The following is an 18298-nucleotide window of genomic DNA, read 5'->3' on the forward strand; positions in this document are numbered from 1 at the left end:
GTTCTCTACCACAAAAAGTTGTTCAGTCCAGTTCGTTGGATATATTCAAAAGTGAGTTAGATGTGGCCCTTACGGCTAAAGGGATCAGGGGGCATGGAGAGAAGGCAGGAGTGGGGTACTGAAGTTGCATGATCAGCCATGATCATATTGAATGGTGGTGCAAGCTCGAAGGGCCAAATGACCTGCTCCTGCACCTATTTCCTATGTTTCTATAAAGCAGAAGTGTCACAGAACATCACAGCGTTCTCCTGGGCACAAAGCTGAAATCAGAGACATCACAACACACACCTTCCAAACTTAATTCATAAATTTATCAAATTCAAATCAAAAGACCAAAGTCAATTAATCACCCTTGTACATTCCCTTAGTGTCTTTCGTTTGTGTGCTTTTTCCTATTCGAGTGCTCCTATGAAGTGCTCCCAAAGTGGTTACAGCATGGCTGGTGGAAGGCTGCTGACTTCCAGTGGGGGAGACTACGACCATGACCAGCTGTGGACCTAGAAGGCCCGGCTGTAGACTGCACCACCTCAGCAAGGGCGGCAGCAGTCTGGGTTGCTGGCTGATAGGCAGCGGCAAGGGGCAGAGTGGCAGTGGTGGGAGTAGGAATGCTGTCATCATGAGAAAGGGGACAGCAGGTTCTTGCTCCACGGAGCCACTGCCACTGCCCCAGAGTGGCGCCTCAGCATTCCTGGCAATCTGTTGGAGCGCAGGTTTCTGGACTGCAAGCCCCTTTCAGCACTCATAAACCCAGGGATAAAGGCAGTAGTCTGAGCTTACATGGCAGCAAGCTGAGCCTGCAAGAGAGCAATCTGAAATATTGTGTCACTTCTGCACTTAGCATTTTTGTGTGCATGCCCATCACCCCTCTTCTGAAGGCCGCCCCATTGTGGTCATCACCTGAGTCCTGTGGAGCAGAACTCATGTGCGAATTCGCCTTCAGGGGAGCTGGCCCCCGAGCTACCCTTTCCATCTGGCCTGGCTGTAGCCCATTCGTGCCCGGTGTCTCACCACGTGCAGATCCCGCCTCTATGCTATCCTCTAAAGTATGTGCAGTGCAATTTTTCTGAGTGTCAGATGTAGTGCTGATATGGCTTCTACTTCTCCTCCATCAGTCTCTTTCTCAAGTTCAGGGACAGTTGGTCAGGTTGCAATTGTTGTGAATGTGAAATCAAAAAGGCACAAGGCTCAGGTTGTGGTGAGGGGATGGGGGATGGGGGGACAGCAAGATATCCATGCACATGCTATAAGCAGCTTGTAAGTGAGAAGAGATTGTGGGATGAGGGGAAAGTGGGATGTGAGAAGAAGGATTATGCATGAGTATACCGTCATCATCAGTGATGCTTTCCACTTCTCGGATTCTGTCACTGTCCCTCCAATTATGTCAAACACTGCTTCTTCCAGATCAGTTAAGTTGTCAACCCTTGCTTAGCTGCATTCCGTCTGCTGTTGTTCTCTGCGGTTATAAGCCACCTTTGCCTGCAAGAGAAAGGGAAGTGTGTCAGTGAGTGTAGTGCAATGTTTATGGGTGATATACCTGCCATAGTTGAATAGCTGACAGTATGTGCAAGGTGTGCTTTGTGGGTGTGATTCTTGCAGCAGTGGTAAGTGTGTGAGGGTGAAGTGAAGCTATGATTGTGAGATATGAGTGGTGATTGCTCGAGATTGTTGGTAGATGAGTGATGGGGGTGTGTTGCAATGAGCAGTCTGTGAGGCTTGTGGTGCAGATGATGGGACATGACATTTGCTAAAGCCTTCACTCACCTTGACCAGCCGTGTTTGGTCATTAAACTGGAGACAGCACTCGTCACAGTGAAGGATTGAGCTATCTCCTCCCAAATCTTTCTGCTGTTCAACCTCAAAGGCCTCTTGCCCCCATGTAGATATAGAACAAGGCTTCCAATGCTGCATCTGAAAAACGCTTTGCCCTTGCTCGCGGGTGTTGTGCTGTGCCTTGCTTTCACCTGACATTGAGGTGCTTCTGCAACAAAGCACCTCTCCTTTAAGTACTGGAAAAACCTAGGCCAACCTTTATTGTCCAGTAGATTGCATCCTATATTGACCCCCCCTGTTGGTCGATAAGCCAATCAGCAGCGCATTTAGCGCCAGGATCAGTGCTGTAACCATGTAAATGAGCAGGCAGCTTGAATTCGGCGCAGGCAAACAGCGCTGGGCAGTGCCCCCACCTGTTTTCAGGCCATATCCAATTTCTAGGAAGAAGTCACTCACCTTGTCAACTCACGTGAGATCATTAAACTTCATCCTGCAATGCATCCATGTTCGATGAGCAACACTCCAGGCGTTGACATCTGCTGCTATTTCTTCCCAATGCCTCCTGAGCATATGACTGGAGGGCCTCTGTGACTGCAGGACATTTTTCCTCCTTTTCACCTCTTCCATCAAGGCCTCCAGTGCATCGTCTGAAAAACTTGGTGTATGCTCTCTTGCATGTTCAGCCATTGCTCAAAGTATCACAGCTCTGATTTAGTGTTGAAAAAACTCCCACTACTTGTTGTAGCCACAATACACCTCCTGCGATATAGGGCCTCCTGCTGATGCATGCAGCCAAGGGTCAGCACAGGTAGCACTGATGCACACCAAAATCATTAATTAATGAATACACTAATTAAACATACTGCCCGCAACGGTATGAATGAGCGCAGGTTAATCGCGCACCGCGATACTGGTGCTCGTTTTCAGGTCTTATGCAAGTTCGCCCCCTTAGGTTTTGCTGACATTGAAGTGAAGCTTGTGAGCCCCACTGCAATTAAAGGGTTAGAACATGGGTCTCGGAAATAAAACAAAATAAACTAACAAACTAATAAACTAATAGTTTTTTTTTCGGTGGTCAGCTCTTTAACTAACATGCTGACTTTGCAAAGACGTCCCCTTGATAGGTTGCTCTCTAGCTCACTTGGTCCAAGAATAACATGTTGACTTTGCAAGAACTAACCGAGGTAGGAACCACAAGGGGCTTAGGAGGGTAGAAAAACAGAACAAAGGACCAGACATCAGACATGACTCTTTAACACGATACCATTTGGTTAGGGCAAGGGTCAAGGAAACGACAACAGATTGTGGTCACATCAGTCATATCTTCTTTGGTTATGGAGGCGGTACCTTAAAGTTACGCGAGCAAGGCAGAAAACAGAGGCGGAAGGAAATGGACCAGTCACTGTACAAGCGGGCTTTAAACGAATCAAATTATGCCAAAGGATCATGAATGAGTTGAGCATGAACTTCAAGTGTATAAATGGTTGTTTGAGACTGCGAATCGTTGGACAGTGACCTGGCTAGACCCATAGCAGGTAATTTTCCCCACCGGTGCAAAATAAAAACTTTCGAATGCAGACTTGGTGTCGAGTGTCTCCACTTCAACATGAGGGTCATATTTAATTCACATTAGCCACCATCCTAGGTGTTGAGCCCTCGGCACCTGGAATTCTTGAACAGTTGCAGGAAATAGAAGAGAAGTATCACTGATAGTGGGAAGGGTCCTACATTCATTTAAGAGCAAGGAACCCTTGCTCCATTGGTTACTGGGAAGCTCACCTTCCAACAAGGAAACATCCAACAGGCTCTTGGCATCAACTGACACTGGCAACCCAATGGCTGCTGACAGGAGCCTTCAGCAGGTGAAAGAGTCTCACCAATTCCCATCACTGGAGTTCTTCAAAATGTAAAGTAAAAGAAGTTTATCAATGATGAACCTACACCACTGACTTGGCCACCTCCTTTGGTACGTGGAGGATACTGAGAATACTTTTCCTTATCTCTAATCTGCTTATAAAGATGTTCCTTCTGAGTGCGACTTGCTAATTTTCCAACTTGCATATTTTCAAGATTTATTGCAAAGAATCTCATTGTATCCATGTCAACTCTCTTTGTTTTATTAACTATTAATTGCACTTTCTCATGATAATGCTACAAATATATCCAAGATACAAACAGGAAATATTCTCAATTGTTAACTTTTAAAACACACACTAATAAATCACTTTTTCTAATTTAAGTAATATTTTCATCATTACCTTTACCTGCATTTCTACAAAAATTGTAATACAGAATCATTTAAATCTCTAAAAGTGTTCGACAAACACTACCTCCATAATAACAGTCGATATAACAATAAAATACTTGCATGCTTTTATTTTTTCAGTTGATTTGGAACAGGATTCTTTCACAAGAGAACACAGATCCGTTGTGGCATTATGTCTAGAGGTGAATGAAGTACAAATCGGATTTTTAATTTAAATAAAATGTTTTTTTCAAATTATGCTATCTTTAAGGAAATATATAGCTTATAGATCACATAATTTTGTATAAGAGTTAATATTACTGTGATAAAACATCAAGAATGGTCTTCCTACTATATTAACACCAAGCTATAAAATTAAATACAATTAAAAAAAAATAAAGAATCATGGGTAATTTTAACCCAAAACTGACGGGCTCAGGTTGAACCTTGGTTTTTCACCTCGCCCAATTTTAGTCTATGGAAAATAGAAGTGGGCGAGGTGTAAGACATTGAATTGTAAGCAGATGTAGGGAAACTACATTTGGCCCAATCCCATCAGTTTTTTCCTGAGAAGTTTAAAATTACCCCTGATATTTCCTATCCTCTCTCTCTCCAACTTTTTATTTTAATTTAGCTTCATTCTATTCAACTAAGAGACTCCATTCTAACTATTCTATTATTCTTATTGCGTTCACATTTTTTAGGTTGCATTTATTCTTCCGTGTTCCTGCTCTCACTATTCATTTTGCAGGCAGGAATAACTTTTTTCGCAACAAACATACTGACGCCATCTGGATTCAATTGAGGCGGTGATATGACGCGGCACCTCCTCATGCTTATCATCGCTGCCTGCACACTCTTTCTCAGACGGGGAAGATGGCAGAGGCGAGAGGTCATCAGCGTATGCACTGGTTCTCCGACACCGCCTCCTTGACGCACTGGTGAGGCGACGGGAATTGCTGCGGTCAGATACTGGCAGGAGGCCACAGCCACAGACCTTTCCCTGATTATGGAGGGAGGTGGCACAGCATGTGTCTGCGAGGAACACAGTGTCCAGGACAGTGACGCAGTGTCGCAAAAAGCTTAATGACCTGACACGGGTCGTCAGGGTAAGTATCTTTTGCATTAACCTTAGCATGCCATGCTCTGAGCACTCTGTATAGTATGTGCAGTCTCGCCTCAATCAGTATGTGTACGACCCCATGCTCTTCATCAGTGAGCACAGATCCACATGGGGAGCAGATGCTCAAACCCTCCATATGGCAGCATTCACCCTGGTGTGCTCTTCGGCATGGCTAGCAAGTCCGCATGTCAAATCTGTTGATGTCTATCTAGATTCTACTGTGAGAATTATCACAGGTATGCTTTTATTGACATCAACACCTTGGCAGCCCGCGCTCTGAGGAAGGACATTCTTGCTATTGAGGGAGTGCAGAGAAAGTTCACCAGACTGATTCCCAGGATGGCAGGACTGATATATGAGTAGAGACTGGATCGACTGGACCTGTATTCACTGGAGTTTAGAAGGGTGAGAGGGGATCTCATAGAAACATTAAAAATTCTGACAGGACTGGACAAGTTATGTTGGGGAGTATTGGGGAAGTCCAGAACCAGGGGACACAGTCTAAGGATAAGGGGTAAACCATTTAGGAATGAGATGAGGAGAAACTTCTTCACTCAGAGAGTTGTTAACATGTGGAATTCCCTACTGCAGACAGTTGTTGATGCCAGTTCATTGGATATATTCAAGAGGGAGTTAGATATGGCCCTTACGTGCTAGTCAGAGTAGGAATCGCAGGATAGCGCAGATGAATACGTGGCTTGAGCAGTGGTGCAGCAGGGAGGGATTCAAATTCTTGGGGCATTAGAACCGGTTCTGGGGGAGGTGGGACCAGTACAAACCGGACGGTCTGCACCTGGGCAGGTCCGGAACCAATGTCCTAGGGGGAGTGTTTACTAGTGCTGTTGGGGAGGAGTTAAACTAATATTTCAGGGGGATGGGAACCTATACAGGGAGACAGAGGGAGACAAAAATGAGGCAAAAGCAAAAGACAGAAAGGAGATGAGGAAAAGTGGAGGGCAGAGAAACCCAAGGCAAAGAACAAAAAGGGCCACTGTACAGCAAAATTCTAGAAGGACAAAGGGTGTTAAAAAAGCAAGCCTGAAGGCTTTGTGTCTTAATGCAAGGAGTATCCGCAATAAGGTGGATGAATTAACTGTGCAAATAGATGTTAACAAATATGATTTGATTGGGATTACGGAGACGTGGCTCCAGGATGATCAGGGCTGGGAACTCAACATCCAGGGGTATTCAACATTCAGGAAGGATAGAATAAAAGGAAAAGGAGGTGGGGTAGCATTGCTGGTTAAAGAGGAGATTAATGCAATAGTTAGGAAAGACATTAGCTTGGATGATGTGGAATCTATATGGGTAGAGCTGCAGAACACTAAAGGGCAAAAATCGTTAGTGGGAGTTGTGTACAGACCTCCAAACAGTAGTAGTGATGTTGGGGAGGGCATCAAACAGGAAATTAGGAGTGCATGCAATAAAGGTGCAGCAGTTATAATGGGTGACTTTAATATGCACATAGATTGGGCTAGCCAATCTGGAAGCAATACGGTGGAGGAGGATTTCCTGGAATGCATAAGGGATGGTTTTCTAGACCAATATGTCGAGGAACCAACTAGGGGGGAGGCCATCTTAGACTGGGTGTTGTGTAATGAAAGAGGATTAATTAGCAATCTCATTGTGCGAGGCCCCTTGGGGAAGAGTGACCATAATATGGTGGAATTCTGCATTAGGATGGAGAATGAAACAGTTAATTCAGAGACCATGGTCCAGAACTTAAAGAAGGGTAACTTTGAAGGTATGAGGCATGAATTGGCTAAGATAGATTGGCTAATGATACTTAAGGGGTTGACTGTGGATGGGCAATGGCAGACATTTAGAGACCGCATGGATGAATTACAACAATTGTACATTCCTGTCTGGCATAAAAATAAAAAAGGGAAGGTGGCTCAACCGTGGCTATCTAGGGAAATCAGCGATAGTATTAAAGCCAAGGAAATGGCATACAAATTGGCCAGAAATAGCAGCGAACCTGGGGACTGGGAGAAATTTAGAACTCAGCAGAGGAGGACAAAGGGTTTGATTAGGGCAGGGAAAATGGAGTACGAGAAGAAGCTTGCAGGGAACATTAAGGCGGATTGCAAAAGTTTCTATAGGTATGTAAAGAGAAAAAGGTTAGTAAAGACAAATGTAGGTCCCCTACAGTCAGAATCAGGAGAAGTCATAACGGGGAACAAAGAAATGGCAGACCAATTGAACAAGTACTTTGGTTCAGTATTCACTAAGGAGGACACAAACAACCTTCCGGATATAAAAGTGGTCAGAGGGTCTATTAAGGAGGAGGAACTGAGGGAAATCTTTATTAGTCGGGAAATTGTGTTGGGGAAATTGATGGGATTGAAGGCCGATAAATCCCCAGGGCCTGATGGACTGCATCCCAGAGTACTTAAGGAGGTGGCCTTGGAAATAGCGGATGCATTGACAGTCATTTTCCAACATTCCATTGACTCTGGATCAGTTCCTATCGAGTGGAGGGTAGCCAATGTAACCCCACTTTTTAAAAAAGGAGAGAGAAAGCAGGGAATTATAGACCGGTCAGCCTGACCTCAGTAGTGGGTAAAATGATGGAATCAATTATTAAGGATGTCATAGCAGCGCATTTGGAAAATGGTGACATGATAGGTCCAAGTCAGCATGGATTTGTGAAAGGGAGATCATGCTTGACAAATCTTCTGGAATTTTTTGAGGATGTTTCCAATAAAGTGGACAAAGGAGTACCAGTTAATGTGGTATATTTGGACTTTCAGAAGGCTTTCGACAAGGTCCCACACAGGAGATTAATGTGCAAAGTTAAAGCACATGGGATTGGGGGTAGTGTGCTGACGTGGATTGAGAACTGGTTGTCAGACAGGAAGCAAAGAGTAGGAGTAAATGGGTACTTTTCGGAATGGCAGGCAGTGACTAGTGGGGTACCGCAGGGTTCTGTGCTGGGGCCCCAGCTGTTTACATTGTACATTAATGATTTAGACGAGGGGATTAAATGTAGTATCTCCAAATTTGCGGATGACACTAAGTTGGGTGGCAGTGTGAGCTGCGAGGAGGATGCTATGAGGCTACAGAGTGACTTGGATAGGTTAGGTGAGTGGGCAAATGCGTGGCAGATGAAGTATAATGTGGATAAATGTGAGGTTATCCACTTTGGTGGTAAAAACAGAGAGACAGACTATTATCTGAATGGTGACAGATTAGGAAAAGGGAAGGTGCAACGAGACCTGGGTGTCATGGTACATCAGTCATTGAAGGTTGGCATGCAGGTACAGCAGGCAGTTAAGAAAGCAAATGGCATGTTGGCCTTCATAGCGAGGGGATTTGAGTACAGGGGCAGGGAGGTGTTGCTACAGTTGTACAGGGCCTTGGTGAGACCACACCTGGAGTATTGTGTACAGTTTTGGTCTCCTAACTTGAGGAAGGACATTCTTGCTATTGAGGGAGTGCAGCGAAGATTCACCAGACTGATTCCCGGGATGGTGGGACTGACCTATCAAGAAAGACTGGATCAACTGGGCTTGTATTCACTGGAGTTCAGAAGAGTGAGAGGGGACCTCATAGAAACGTTTAAAATTCTGACGGGTTTGGACAGGTTGGATGCAGGAAGAATGTTCCCAATGTTGGGGAAGTCCAGAACCAGGGGTCACAGTCTAAGGATAAGGGGTAAGCCATTTAGGACCGAGATAAGGAGAAACTTCTTCACCCAGAGAGTGGTGAACCTGTGGAATTCTCTACCACAGAAAGTAGTTGAGGCCAATTCACTAAATATATTCAAAAGGGAGTTAGATGAAGTCCTTACTACTCGGGGGATCAAGGGGTATGGCAAGAAAGCAGGAATGGGGTACTGAAGTTGCATGTTCAGCCATGAACTCATTGAATGGCGGTGCAGGCTAGAAGGGCTGAATGGCCTGCTCCTGCACCTATTTTCTATGTTTCTATGTTTCTTACGGCTAAAGGGATCAACGGGTATGGAGAGAAAGCAGGAAAGAGGTACTGAGGTGAATGATCAGCCATGATCTTATTGAATGGTGGCGCAGGCTCGAAGGGCCGAATGGCCTACTCCTGCACCTATTTTCTATGTTTCTATGTTACAAACATCGCACCAACACATTTATGCCGCGAATATGCAGTCTCCAGAGAATACATCCGTTACACCAGCAAAGACTGCCAATCCAGGCTGACTTAAACAACCTACCGCCAACCCATCTCAAATCTAAAAGGCCATTTTGGACCATCAACGAAGCCCTTCAGCGATCTCCCCTCAGCCTTGATGACCGATGGCAAAAGGCTTGGAAGAACTGTGACATACGGAATGGATTCCTCATCGAGGACCTCACAGTACAGAAGGACCAAACCTTTATCGCAAATAGTGGATAACCATCAACTGCCTCAAAACCTGTCATGGTAGATGCTGCCACCTTGTCCATAGATGGAAAATTAAAGCATCCTCATCAGGTGACTGTGGAGTTCCTTAGCAGGCCCAGGAGCACATCATTGAGCACTGTCCCCAAAGGAAATTCGAAGGCAGCCTACAAAATATCCACGCTGTTACATTGGAAACTTTGGCCTGAATATCTGACTTAGATATTGACATTTTATTTGCTTTACTACTACAGGTAGAGCATCCGAAATCCGGAAATCTCGTTCCGGATTTCGGGTATTTCTGGATTACAGAACATCTTTACAACGTCCCGAGTCTGGAGACACACTGGCCGAGGTTCAGGTATTTCCAGATTTCGGAACATCTTTCCGACGTCCCGAGTCAGGAATCGCCTGGGCCAAGGTAGGTGGGGAGGGGAGAGGAGGTCGAGCAGCCGAGGTAAGGGGAGGGGGTGGGGCGGCCAAGGTCGGGCAGCCGGTGGTCGGGTGACCGAGGCCGGGGGCCGAAGTGGGGGGAGGTCGGGCGGCCGAGGCGGGGGGAAGTCGGGCAGCCGGAGGTCAGGCGGTTGGATGTTGGATGGCCAAGGCGTGGGGCCGAGGTGAGGGGAGGTCGGGCGGCCAAGGCGGGCGGAGGTCAGGCGGCCGAGGCGTGGGGCCGAGCCGTGGGGAGGTCGAGTGGCTGAGGTCGGGCGGTCAAGGCGGGGGGAGATCGGGCAGCCGAGGCAGTGATATGACGTGGCATCGCCTCATGCTTATCATCGCTGCCTGCGTGCTCTTACTCAGAGGGGGAAGATGGCAGAGGCGAGAGGTTGTCAGTGTTGTGTCTCTGCACCTTGCACCTTGTTACAAACTCACACGAGGCATGGATATATCAGACATGGTCACTCTGTGACCTTCACTTTATTCCCCAGGACTAAAGAGTGCTGATCCTGGGTGGGACCTCCCCTTTTATACCTGGAAGCCCAGGTTAGGAGCTCACTCCCTGTGGTCAAGGTGTGCATTACAAGGGTACAGGTACAGTATGCATGAGTTACAGTTACATACTTATAGAAACATAGAAACATATAAAATAGGTGCAGGAGTAGGCCATTCGGCCCTTCTAGCCTGCATCGCCATTCAATGAGTTCATGGCTGAACATGCAACTTCAGTACCCCATTCCTGCTTTCCTGCTATAGTCATTGCAAGATGGTGAAATACATGACATCACCTCCCCCCTTAGGCCTTTTAGTTTTAGAGGTTAAGTCTATCGGGTGGTCGGCGCTCTCTCGTGCAGCACCGCAGTTGTGGCTCTGGTGGCTGAGACTCAGCACGCGTCTCTGTCACTTGAGGTGATTCCAGCCTGTCCGGGCTGACCGCAGGGACTGTGCATGCTGAGGGTTGTCTCTGTTGCTCGTGCGCTGGCAGTGGTGTGGGTGCTATCTCATCATGCTCTTCTTCCGCTTCCTCCGTGTTGCACTGAACCTTATCTTTACTTGGTCCAAGTGTTTGCGGCATATCTGCCCATTGTTTAGTCTGACCACCATGATCCTGTTTCCTTCTTTGCCAATTACGGTGCCCTCAAACCAATTGGGTCCCAAAGCATGGTTAAGAACAAATACCGGGTCATCTATTTCTATACACCTACCCCTTGAGCCACGATCATGGAGCTCGGTTTGGGACTGGCGCTTGCCCTCAACAATGTCTGCCAGGGCTGGGTGAATAAGGGACAGCCGCGTCTTGAGCGTGCGTTTCATGAGGAGTTCCATTGGCGGGACTCCAGTGAGCGAGTGCGGCCGGGACCTGTAGGCCAGCAGGAGGCGTGATAGGCAGTACTGAAGGGAGGGTCCTTGGATGCGTAGCATGCCCTGCTTTATGGCCTTAACCGCCCGTTCCGCCTGGCCATTGGAGGCCGGCTTGAACGGCGCTGTCCGGACATGCTTGATCCCATTGCCCGACATAAACTCCTGGGCCATTATCGCTGACCAGGATATCCGGCAAGCCTTAGGTCGTGAAAGCCGTACGCAGACTCTCCACAGTGATGGATGTCATGCACGAGTTCAATATGATGCACTCGATCCACTTCGAGTATGCATTGATAACGATCAGGAATTTTTTCCCATGAACGGGCCCGCATAGTCCACGTGAATACGTGACCATGGCCTGGTGGGCCAGGGCCACGGGCTGAGTGGGGCCTCCCTGGGGGCATTGCCCAGCTGGGCACAAGTCGTGCACCTGCGAACCCAGTGTTCCAGGTCTGAGTCAATCCCCGGCCACCACATGTGTGGCCGGGCAATGGCCTTCATTAACACGATGCCAGGGTGCTCGCTGTGGAGTTCCCTGATGAACACTTCCCTTCCTTTCTGGGGCATGACTACCCGGCTGCCCCATAACAGGCAGTCGGCTTGGACCGAGAGTTCATCCATCCGTCCCTGAAACGGCCTGACTTCCTAGGGGCACGCCCTGTGTGCGGGCGCCCAGTCCCCAGTCAGGACACATTTCTTTATCATGGATAGGAGGGGGTCGCTGTTGGTCCAGAGTTTGATCTGGCGGGCTGTGATGGGGGAGCTTGCAGTGTCAAAAGCCTCAACGGCCATGACCATCTCAGTGCTCTGCTCCGACGCCCCCTCGGTGGTGGCCAGTGAGAGCCTGCTGAGCGCGTCAGCGCAATTTTCGTTGCCTGGCCGGTGCCGTATGGTGTAGTCATACGCAGCCAGCGTGAGGGCCCATCACTGTATGCGAGCTGACGCATTAGTGTTCACAGCCTTGCTGTCGGGCAACAGGGATGTTAACGGCTTGTGGTCCGTTTCTAGCTCGAACCATCTACCGAAAAGGTACTGGGGCATCTTTTTCACACCATACACACACGCGAGTGCCTCCTTCTCAACCATGCCGTATCCATGTTCTGCCTGGGAGAGCGACCTGGAGGCGTAAGCCACCGGTTGGAGTCGGCCGTCATCGTTACCCTGCTGCAAAACACACTCAACCCCGTAGGATGACGCATCACAGGTTAAAACCAGTTTTTTACAGGGGTCATACAAAGTCAACAATTTGTTGGAACACAGCAGGTTCCTCGCCTTATTGAAAGCTCGTTCTTGACAATCCCCCCAAGACCATTCACAACCTTTACGGAGGAGCATGTGTAACTGCTCCAACAATGTGCTTAAGTTCGGCAGGAAGTTCCCAAAATAGTTCAAGAGTCCCTGGAATGATCGCAACTCCGACGTGTTGCCGGGTCTGGGCGCCCAGCGAATCGCCTCAGTTTTTGATTCAGAGGGCCGGATCCCGTCTGCGGCAACCCTCCTGCCCAAGAACTCGACCTCTGGGGCCAAAAACACACACTTGGTCTTTTTCAGCCGCAGGCCTACCCGTTCCAATCGGCGTAGCACCTCCTCCAGGTTGCAAAGGTGTTCCTCAGTGTTATAAGGATGTCGTCTTGGAACACGATCATTCCAGGGATGGACTTGAGCAAGCTTTCCATGTTTCGCTGAAAGATAGCCACTGCCGAACGAATGCCAAATGGGCACCTGTTGTAAACAAATAATCCTTTGTGTGTCATGATGGTGGTCAGAAACTTGGATTCTTCAGCCAGTTCCTGAGTCATGTAGGCCGAAGTGAGGTCCAGCTTCGTGAACAACTGACCACCTGCCAGCGTGGCAAAAAGTTCCTCCGCTCTCTGGAGCGGGTACTGGTCTTGCAGCGACACTCGGTTGATGGTGGCTTTGTAGTCGCCACAAATCCTGACCGAGCCATCTGCTTTGAGGACGGGAACAATGGGACTCGCCCAGTCGCTGAACTCAACGGGCGAAATTATGCCCTCTCTGAGCAACCTGTCCAGTTCACTTTCAATTTTTTCACGCATCACGTACGGCACCACTCTGGCTTTGTGGTGCGCTGGTCTGGCGTCCGGAGTGATGTGTATCACTACTTTCCGACGTTCCGACACCGGGTTGAGTGACTCGAATTTTTGCAATACCTGCGAGCATGAACTTCGCTCCACGGATAAAATGGCGTGCACATGCCTCCATTTCCAATTCATCTCAGCTAGCCAACTCCTCCCCAAGAGCGCGGGGCCATTTGCCGGAACAATCCAGAGTGGCAGCTGGTTCTGTGATCCATTATGCGTTACCACCAAGTTTGCACTGCCCAGCACTGGGATGATCGCTTTGGTGTACGTACGTAGCTGCGTCTCAATGCGGATCAATTTGGGCCTGCTAGCTCTGTGTGGCCATAGTCTCTCAAATTGTTGGGCGCTCATGAGTGACTGGCTAGCTCCGGTATCCGGCTCCATGTGCACTGGGATGCCATTCAGTAAGACTTTCATCATCATGGGTGGCGTTTTGGTGTATGAGCTGTGGACGTCAGCCACATGAACTCTCTGAACTTCAGCATCCATGGTTGTTCTCCAGGCCTCATCCTGCATTTCAGACCCCTCGTCTGGTTCCTCTGTCTCGCAGACTAGCCTCACTACTGCCTTTTTGCACATCCTGGCCAGGTGTCCCTTGACATTACAAATCCTACAGGCGTAAAGTTGGAACCTGCAGATTTTTGCAGTGTGTCTGCTCCCACATCTCCAACATGAGCTGAGATTGCTGTTAACAAAAGGACTATTCCCAGGCCTTTTGGCTGTTTCTAAGCACTCTGATGGGGGATGTTAATTGTCCCATCACAGGATGTATTGTTCCTCATGATGGCGTGAATTGCTGATCCCCTTTCCATTGTCCCTGTTGCTAGGAGCTTGTTGCTACCTGGGTGGTGTCGAATTGCCCTTGCCTGCCTGCCTGGATGGTGTTGAATTGCCCTTGCCTGCCTGTGGGGTTCTGTGTCATTTTTATAACATTGATTCCCTAGTTCAACGCAACTTTAAAACCAGGGCAGTGTGCATAGATTCGCTTGGTTTCCTCTTCCTCTTCCATAAAAGTCTGAGCAATCAACGCCGCCCTTTCTAAAGTCAAATCCTTAGTCTTTATGAGCTTCCTGAAAATGCCGGCATGATTAATGTCCTCGATGAAAAAGTCCCTTAACATCTCCTCCCTGCAGGCTTCAGAAAACTTACAGAGACTGGCCAAACGCCGCAGTTCCACCACAAAGTCCGAGATGTTTTGACCCTCCCGACGCCGGTGAGAGTAGAACCGGTGCCGGGCCATGTGTACGCTACTTGCTGGCTTGAGATGCTCACTGATCAGCTGGCTGAGCTCTTCGAAGGACTTGTCCGCTTTTGGGATGCGAGCATGTCTTTCAATAGCGCATACGTCTGTGGACCACAGCTGGTCAGTAGATGCACCCTCTGCTTGTCATCTGCTGCCTCTTCCAGCCAGTCCTTTGTGACAAAGCTCTGCTGGAGTCGTTCCACAAAGTCGTCCCATTCCTCACCCACACAGTAGCGTTCCTCTGTGCTGCCAGTGGCCATCCTCGTGGTTCGGTGAATCCCATCCTCGTCGCAAGATGTTGTGTCTCTGCACCTTGTTACAAATTCACACGAGGCATGGATATATCAGACATGGTCACTCTGTGACCTTCACTTTATTCCCCAGGACTAAAGAGTGCTGATCCTGGGTGGGACCTCCCCTTTTATACCTGGAAGCCCAGGTGAGGAGCTCACTCCCTGTGGTCAGGGTGTGCATTACAAGGGTACAGGTACAGTATGCATGAGTTACAGTTACATACTTATAGTCATTGCAAGATGGTGAAATACATGACAGTCAGCATGCGCACAGGTTCTCTGACACAAGCATGGAGGGACTCCTCGATACAGTGGAGAGGGGATAGGAATTGCTGTGGTCAGATACTGGCAGGAGGCCACAGCCACAAACCTTTTGCCATTTATGAAGGGAGATGACACAGCATGTGTTGCGAGGAACACGGTGCCAGGACCTCGACACAGTGTCACAAAAAGTTTAACGACCGACGTGAGTCATCAGGGTATCTTTTGCAGTAACCTTAACACGCAATGCTCTGAGCACAATGTATAGCGTGTGCAGTCTCTCTTCAATCAGTATGTGTAGGACCCCATGCTCTTCGTCGGTGAGCACAGATGCAAAGATCGCGTTTGCCGCCTGAGCCACAACCCTGGGCCTGCATGCGCAGTTATCCTCCTGCTCCGCTGTTGAGACCCACCCCTCGTGCATGCAGCTATTCAAAGTTATATCGACATCTGAAGACTACCATACAGTAACAGCTAGTCAACTATACAAGGCACTTCAGCGAGACGGATAGAAGCACACTCACTCAGACGTTCTGTTTCTTCTTGCAGGCCAAGCTAGCGCATAACCACCAGGAGCAGATGCGGACTGGAGGAGGGGTCCCTGACCTCCAGTCCCTCAGCGAGGTGGTGGAACACATATCTGCCCTCATGAGCGCACAAGTTGGTGCGGTGGCAGCGGATGAGACCGAGCCCCCTAGGGACAATGATAGTATGTTGAGGATCTTTGCATCTTCCATCAGACCACTTAGCCCTGACACCATAATCTTTCCCCACTTTCCATGAAACTGGCATTTCTGAATGCCTTTTCCACTCTTGGCCTCCTCCCCTTTAGGTAACCATTCTTCTCTGGCTTTGTGCATTCAGATAATGAACCGGAGGCCCAGGAGTCTGTCCGAGAGCCGTCGAGTGCCGGTGAGAGTGCAGACGAACAGGAGGTGGAGGACACCTCTCTCCCAGTCACCGAGGAGCCAGCAACCTCGGGGACACCACCTCTGTGGATGAGGGCATGTTCGGGGACTTGGAGGTGTGTGATGCTCCAGGGCCCAGTCACCTGCAGCGTCGGGGGCAGGGGGAAGGGAAACCCAGGAGCCAACTCACCAGAGGGTGAGTGCGCACCCGAGTGCTGCTCAGCAGCATGCTGATGGGGACCCGGAGCTGGAGGTTGTTGCAAGACAATCTTTGAAAATGCACAGCGATCTGTTGGGTGCATTGGCAAGGGTGCCCGCAAATCTCGATACACTTGCTGTGAGGATGGAAGAGTCAGCCTCAACCTTTGCACTTGCCTCTCAGCAGCCCATCGAGCCCATCCTTGGTAGATACCAATGGATGTTGGAAGCCACAAATAACCATGGGATCCCAAAAATGACGGCGCGTGCCATGGCTGACTTGGCAGTAGCCGATTAATGCCAGGCCAATGCCATGCTAGGCCTGCATTCTGCCATGCCGTCAGTGTGTGGTGGCATCAAAGCCTGATGCAGAGTCAAATTGATGTCACACAAGCACTGACTGCAGCCATTGTGTCTGGGTCCCCTCAGTCCAATGGGGAGCTAACGGTGCCAAAGCAGGCCAGCAATCTGTGCTCCACGAGATTGCTCCGGATACAGAGGCTTTGCCCGGGGGAGTGGCATATCAGTTGAGATGGAACGTGATATGCTCTCTCAGGAGGACATCATTCCGACTCCCACTTTACCTTTGCACCTGCTACTGTCTGCACCCCATCCAGCTGAGACTGCTGCCACCCATTCTGAGGTGGTGCAGTCCACAGCCGGGCCTTCCAGGACTCGAGCGGATTGGGAATGTCCTGCTAGGCCATCAGTAGTCTCTACGGCACTGGCAGAGCAGCTTTCGACCAGCCTTGCTGCAGGCTCTGAGATCCCCATTAAGTAAGAACAATAGGTGTGGAAGGAGGAAAAGGGAAGGGATGGAAAATCTCTGCAGAAGTTCCACTAAGGAATCATCGCTGCATGGCCATATCTGGGAACCTTATTGGAATATTAAGGCATGTATATAGTTATTCGTGTTTAATCGTTGTTGTGTGTTAAAGGCTGGTTTCAGCAATTTTGATCATGCCCGTTGCATTGTTATTTCAGACGGCTGGGTTGCTTTTTGTATATAGTAGCACTTGGCTGTAAGTTACTATGTTTGCAGGGGTGTATATTCATTCATAATTTGCTGCTGATGATGGGTCTGTGTTATACTTGTTTACGGCACACTCTTGTCGATGTGAATAAAGTTTAATTTGTGACTTTACATTATTGTGGTGTGATTTATATACTCGGAGTCTTCAGCACATCGCCAGTTGACTCGGCTGGCCACTCGGCCTGTGTTGTGTCATTTACTGGAATCGTTGACGAGCAGCCTTTGTAGCGGCAACTGTCTCAGGCTGCCTCCTCCGTGGCTGATGCTCCTCGTCTTCCTCCTCATCATCCTCGTGAGGTGCAACTGCCATCCCTGGTGGCAATGGCTAGCCCGTCATGCTGGCCAGGAGGTTGTGCAGCATGCAGCACACAATGGTGAACATGGACACTATCAGGGGAGTACTGAAAGGTCCCTCCAGAGTAGTCAATGCAGCGGAAATGCTGTTTTAGAACCCCGATAGTTTGCTTTTATTATGGTCCTGGTGGCCACCTGGCTCTGGTTATAGCGCTGCTCGGCAGGGGTGGTGGGGTTGCGGAGGGGAGTCATCAGCCAGGTGGCAAGACCATATCCTTTGTCGCTGAGCAGCCAGCCGCGCCTTGCATGCAGTGGCTGGTACAGTCATGGCACACTGCTCTCCCACAGGATGACGGAATCGTGGCTGCTGCCAGGATAGCATGCATTTGCAGCGTGGATCATCTGCCTGTGGTTGCACACCAACTAGCCCGCAATGCCACATGCATACAATCAATGTCTCCCTGAACCATGGGGAAGCCCGCTATCCTGGCGAAACCTCAGAAGCACTCATCCGAGGGTATTTGATTAATTGCGAACAGGTTAGTGGAATTGGTGTCTGATATGAACACCTTCATTATCACAAGAGCACAAATAGGAATGCATTGTCAAGAAATGTCTAGAAACATAGAAACATAGAAAATAGGTGCAGGAGTAGGCCATTCGGCCCTTCTA

At 48.8% G+C, this 18298-nt stretch overlaps 1 protein-coding gene across 2 annotated transcripts in view; it reads right to left on the reverse strand.

Moving 5' to 3' along the window:
- Nucleotides 1–18298, reverse strand: part of LOC139228202 (synaptonemal complex protein 1-like) — a 237763-nt gene that overhangs the window by 188882 nt on the left and 30583 nt on the right. For both annotated transcript variants that reach the window (XM_070859387.1, XM_070859386.1), the window contains exon 2: nt 4139–4212. Coding sequence is in view for 1 of the 2 variants with exons in the window: in XM_070859386.1 (XP_070715487.1) it covers nt 4139–4212 (74 nt within the window). In the remaining variant the exon portion in view is untranslated. The remainder of the gene's footprint in view (nt 1–4138; nt 4213–18298) is intronic.

Source organism: Pristiophorus japonicus, chromosome 17, assembly GCF_044704955.1.
Source record: "Pristiophorus japonicus isolate sPriJap1 chromosome 17, sPriJap1.hap1, whole genome shotgun sequence".
Taxonomy (NCBI): domain Eukaryota; kingdom Metazoa; phylum Chordata; class Chondrichthyes; family Pristiophoridae; genus Pristiophorus; species Pristiophorus japonicus.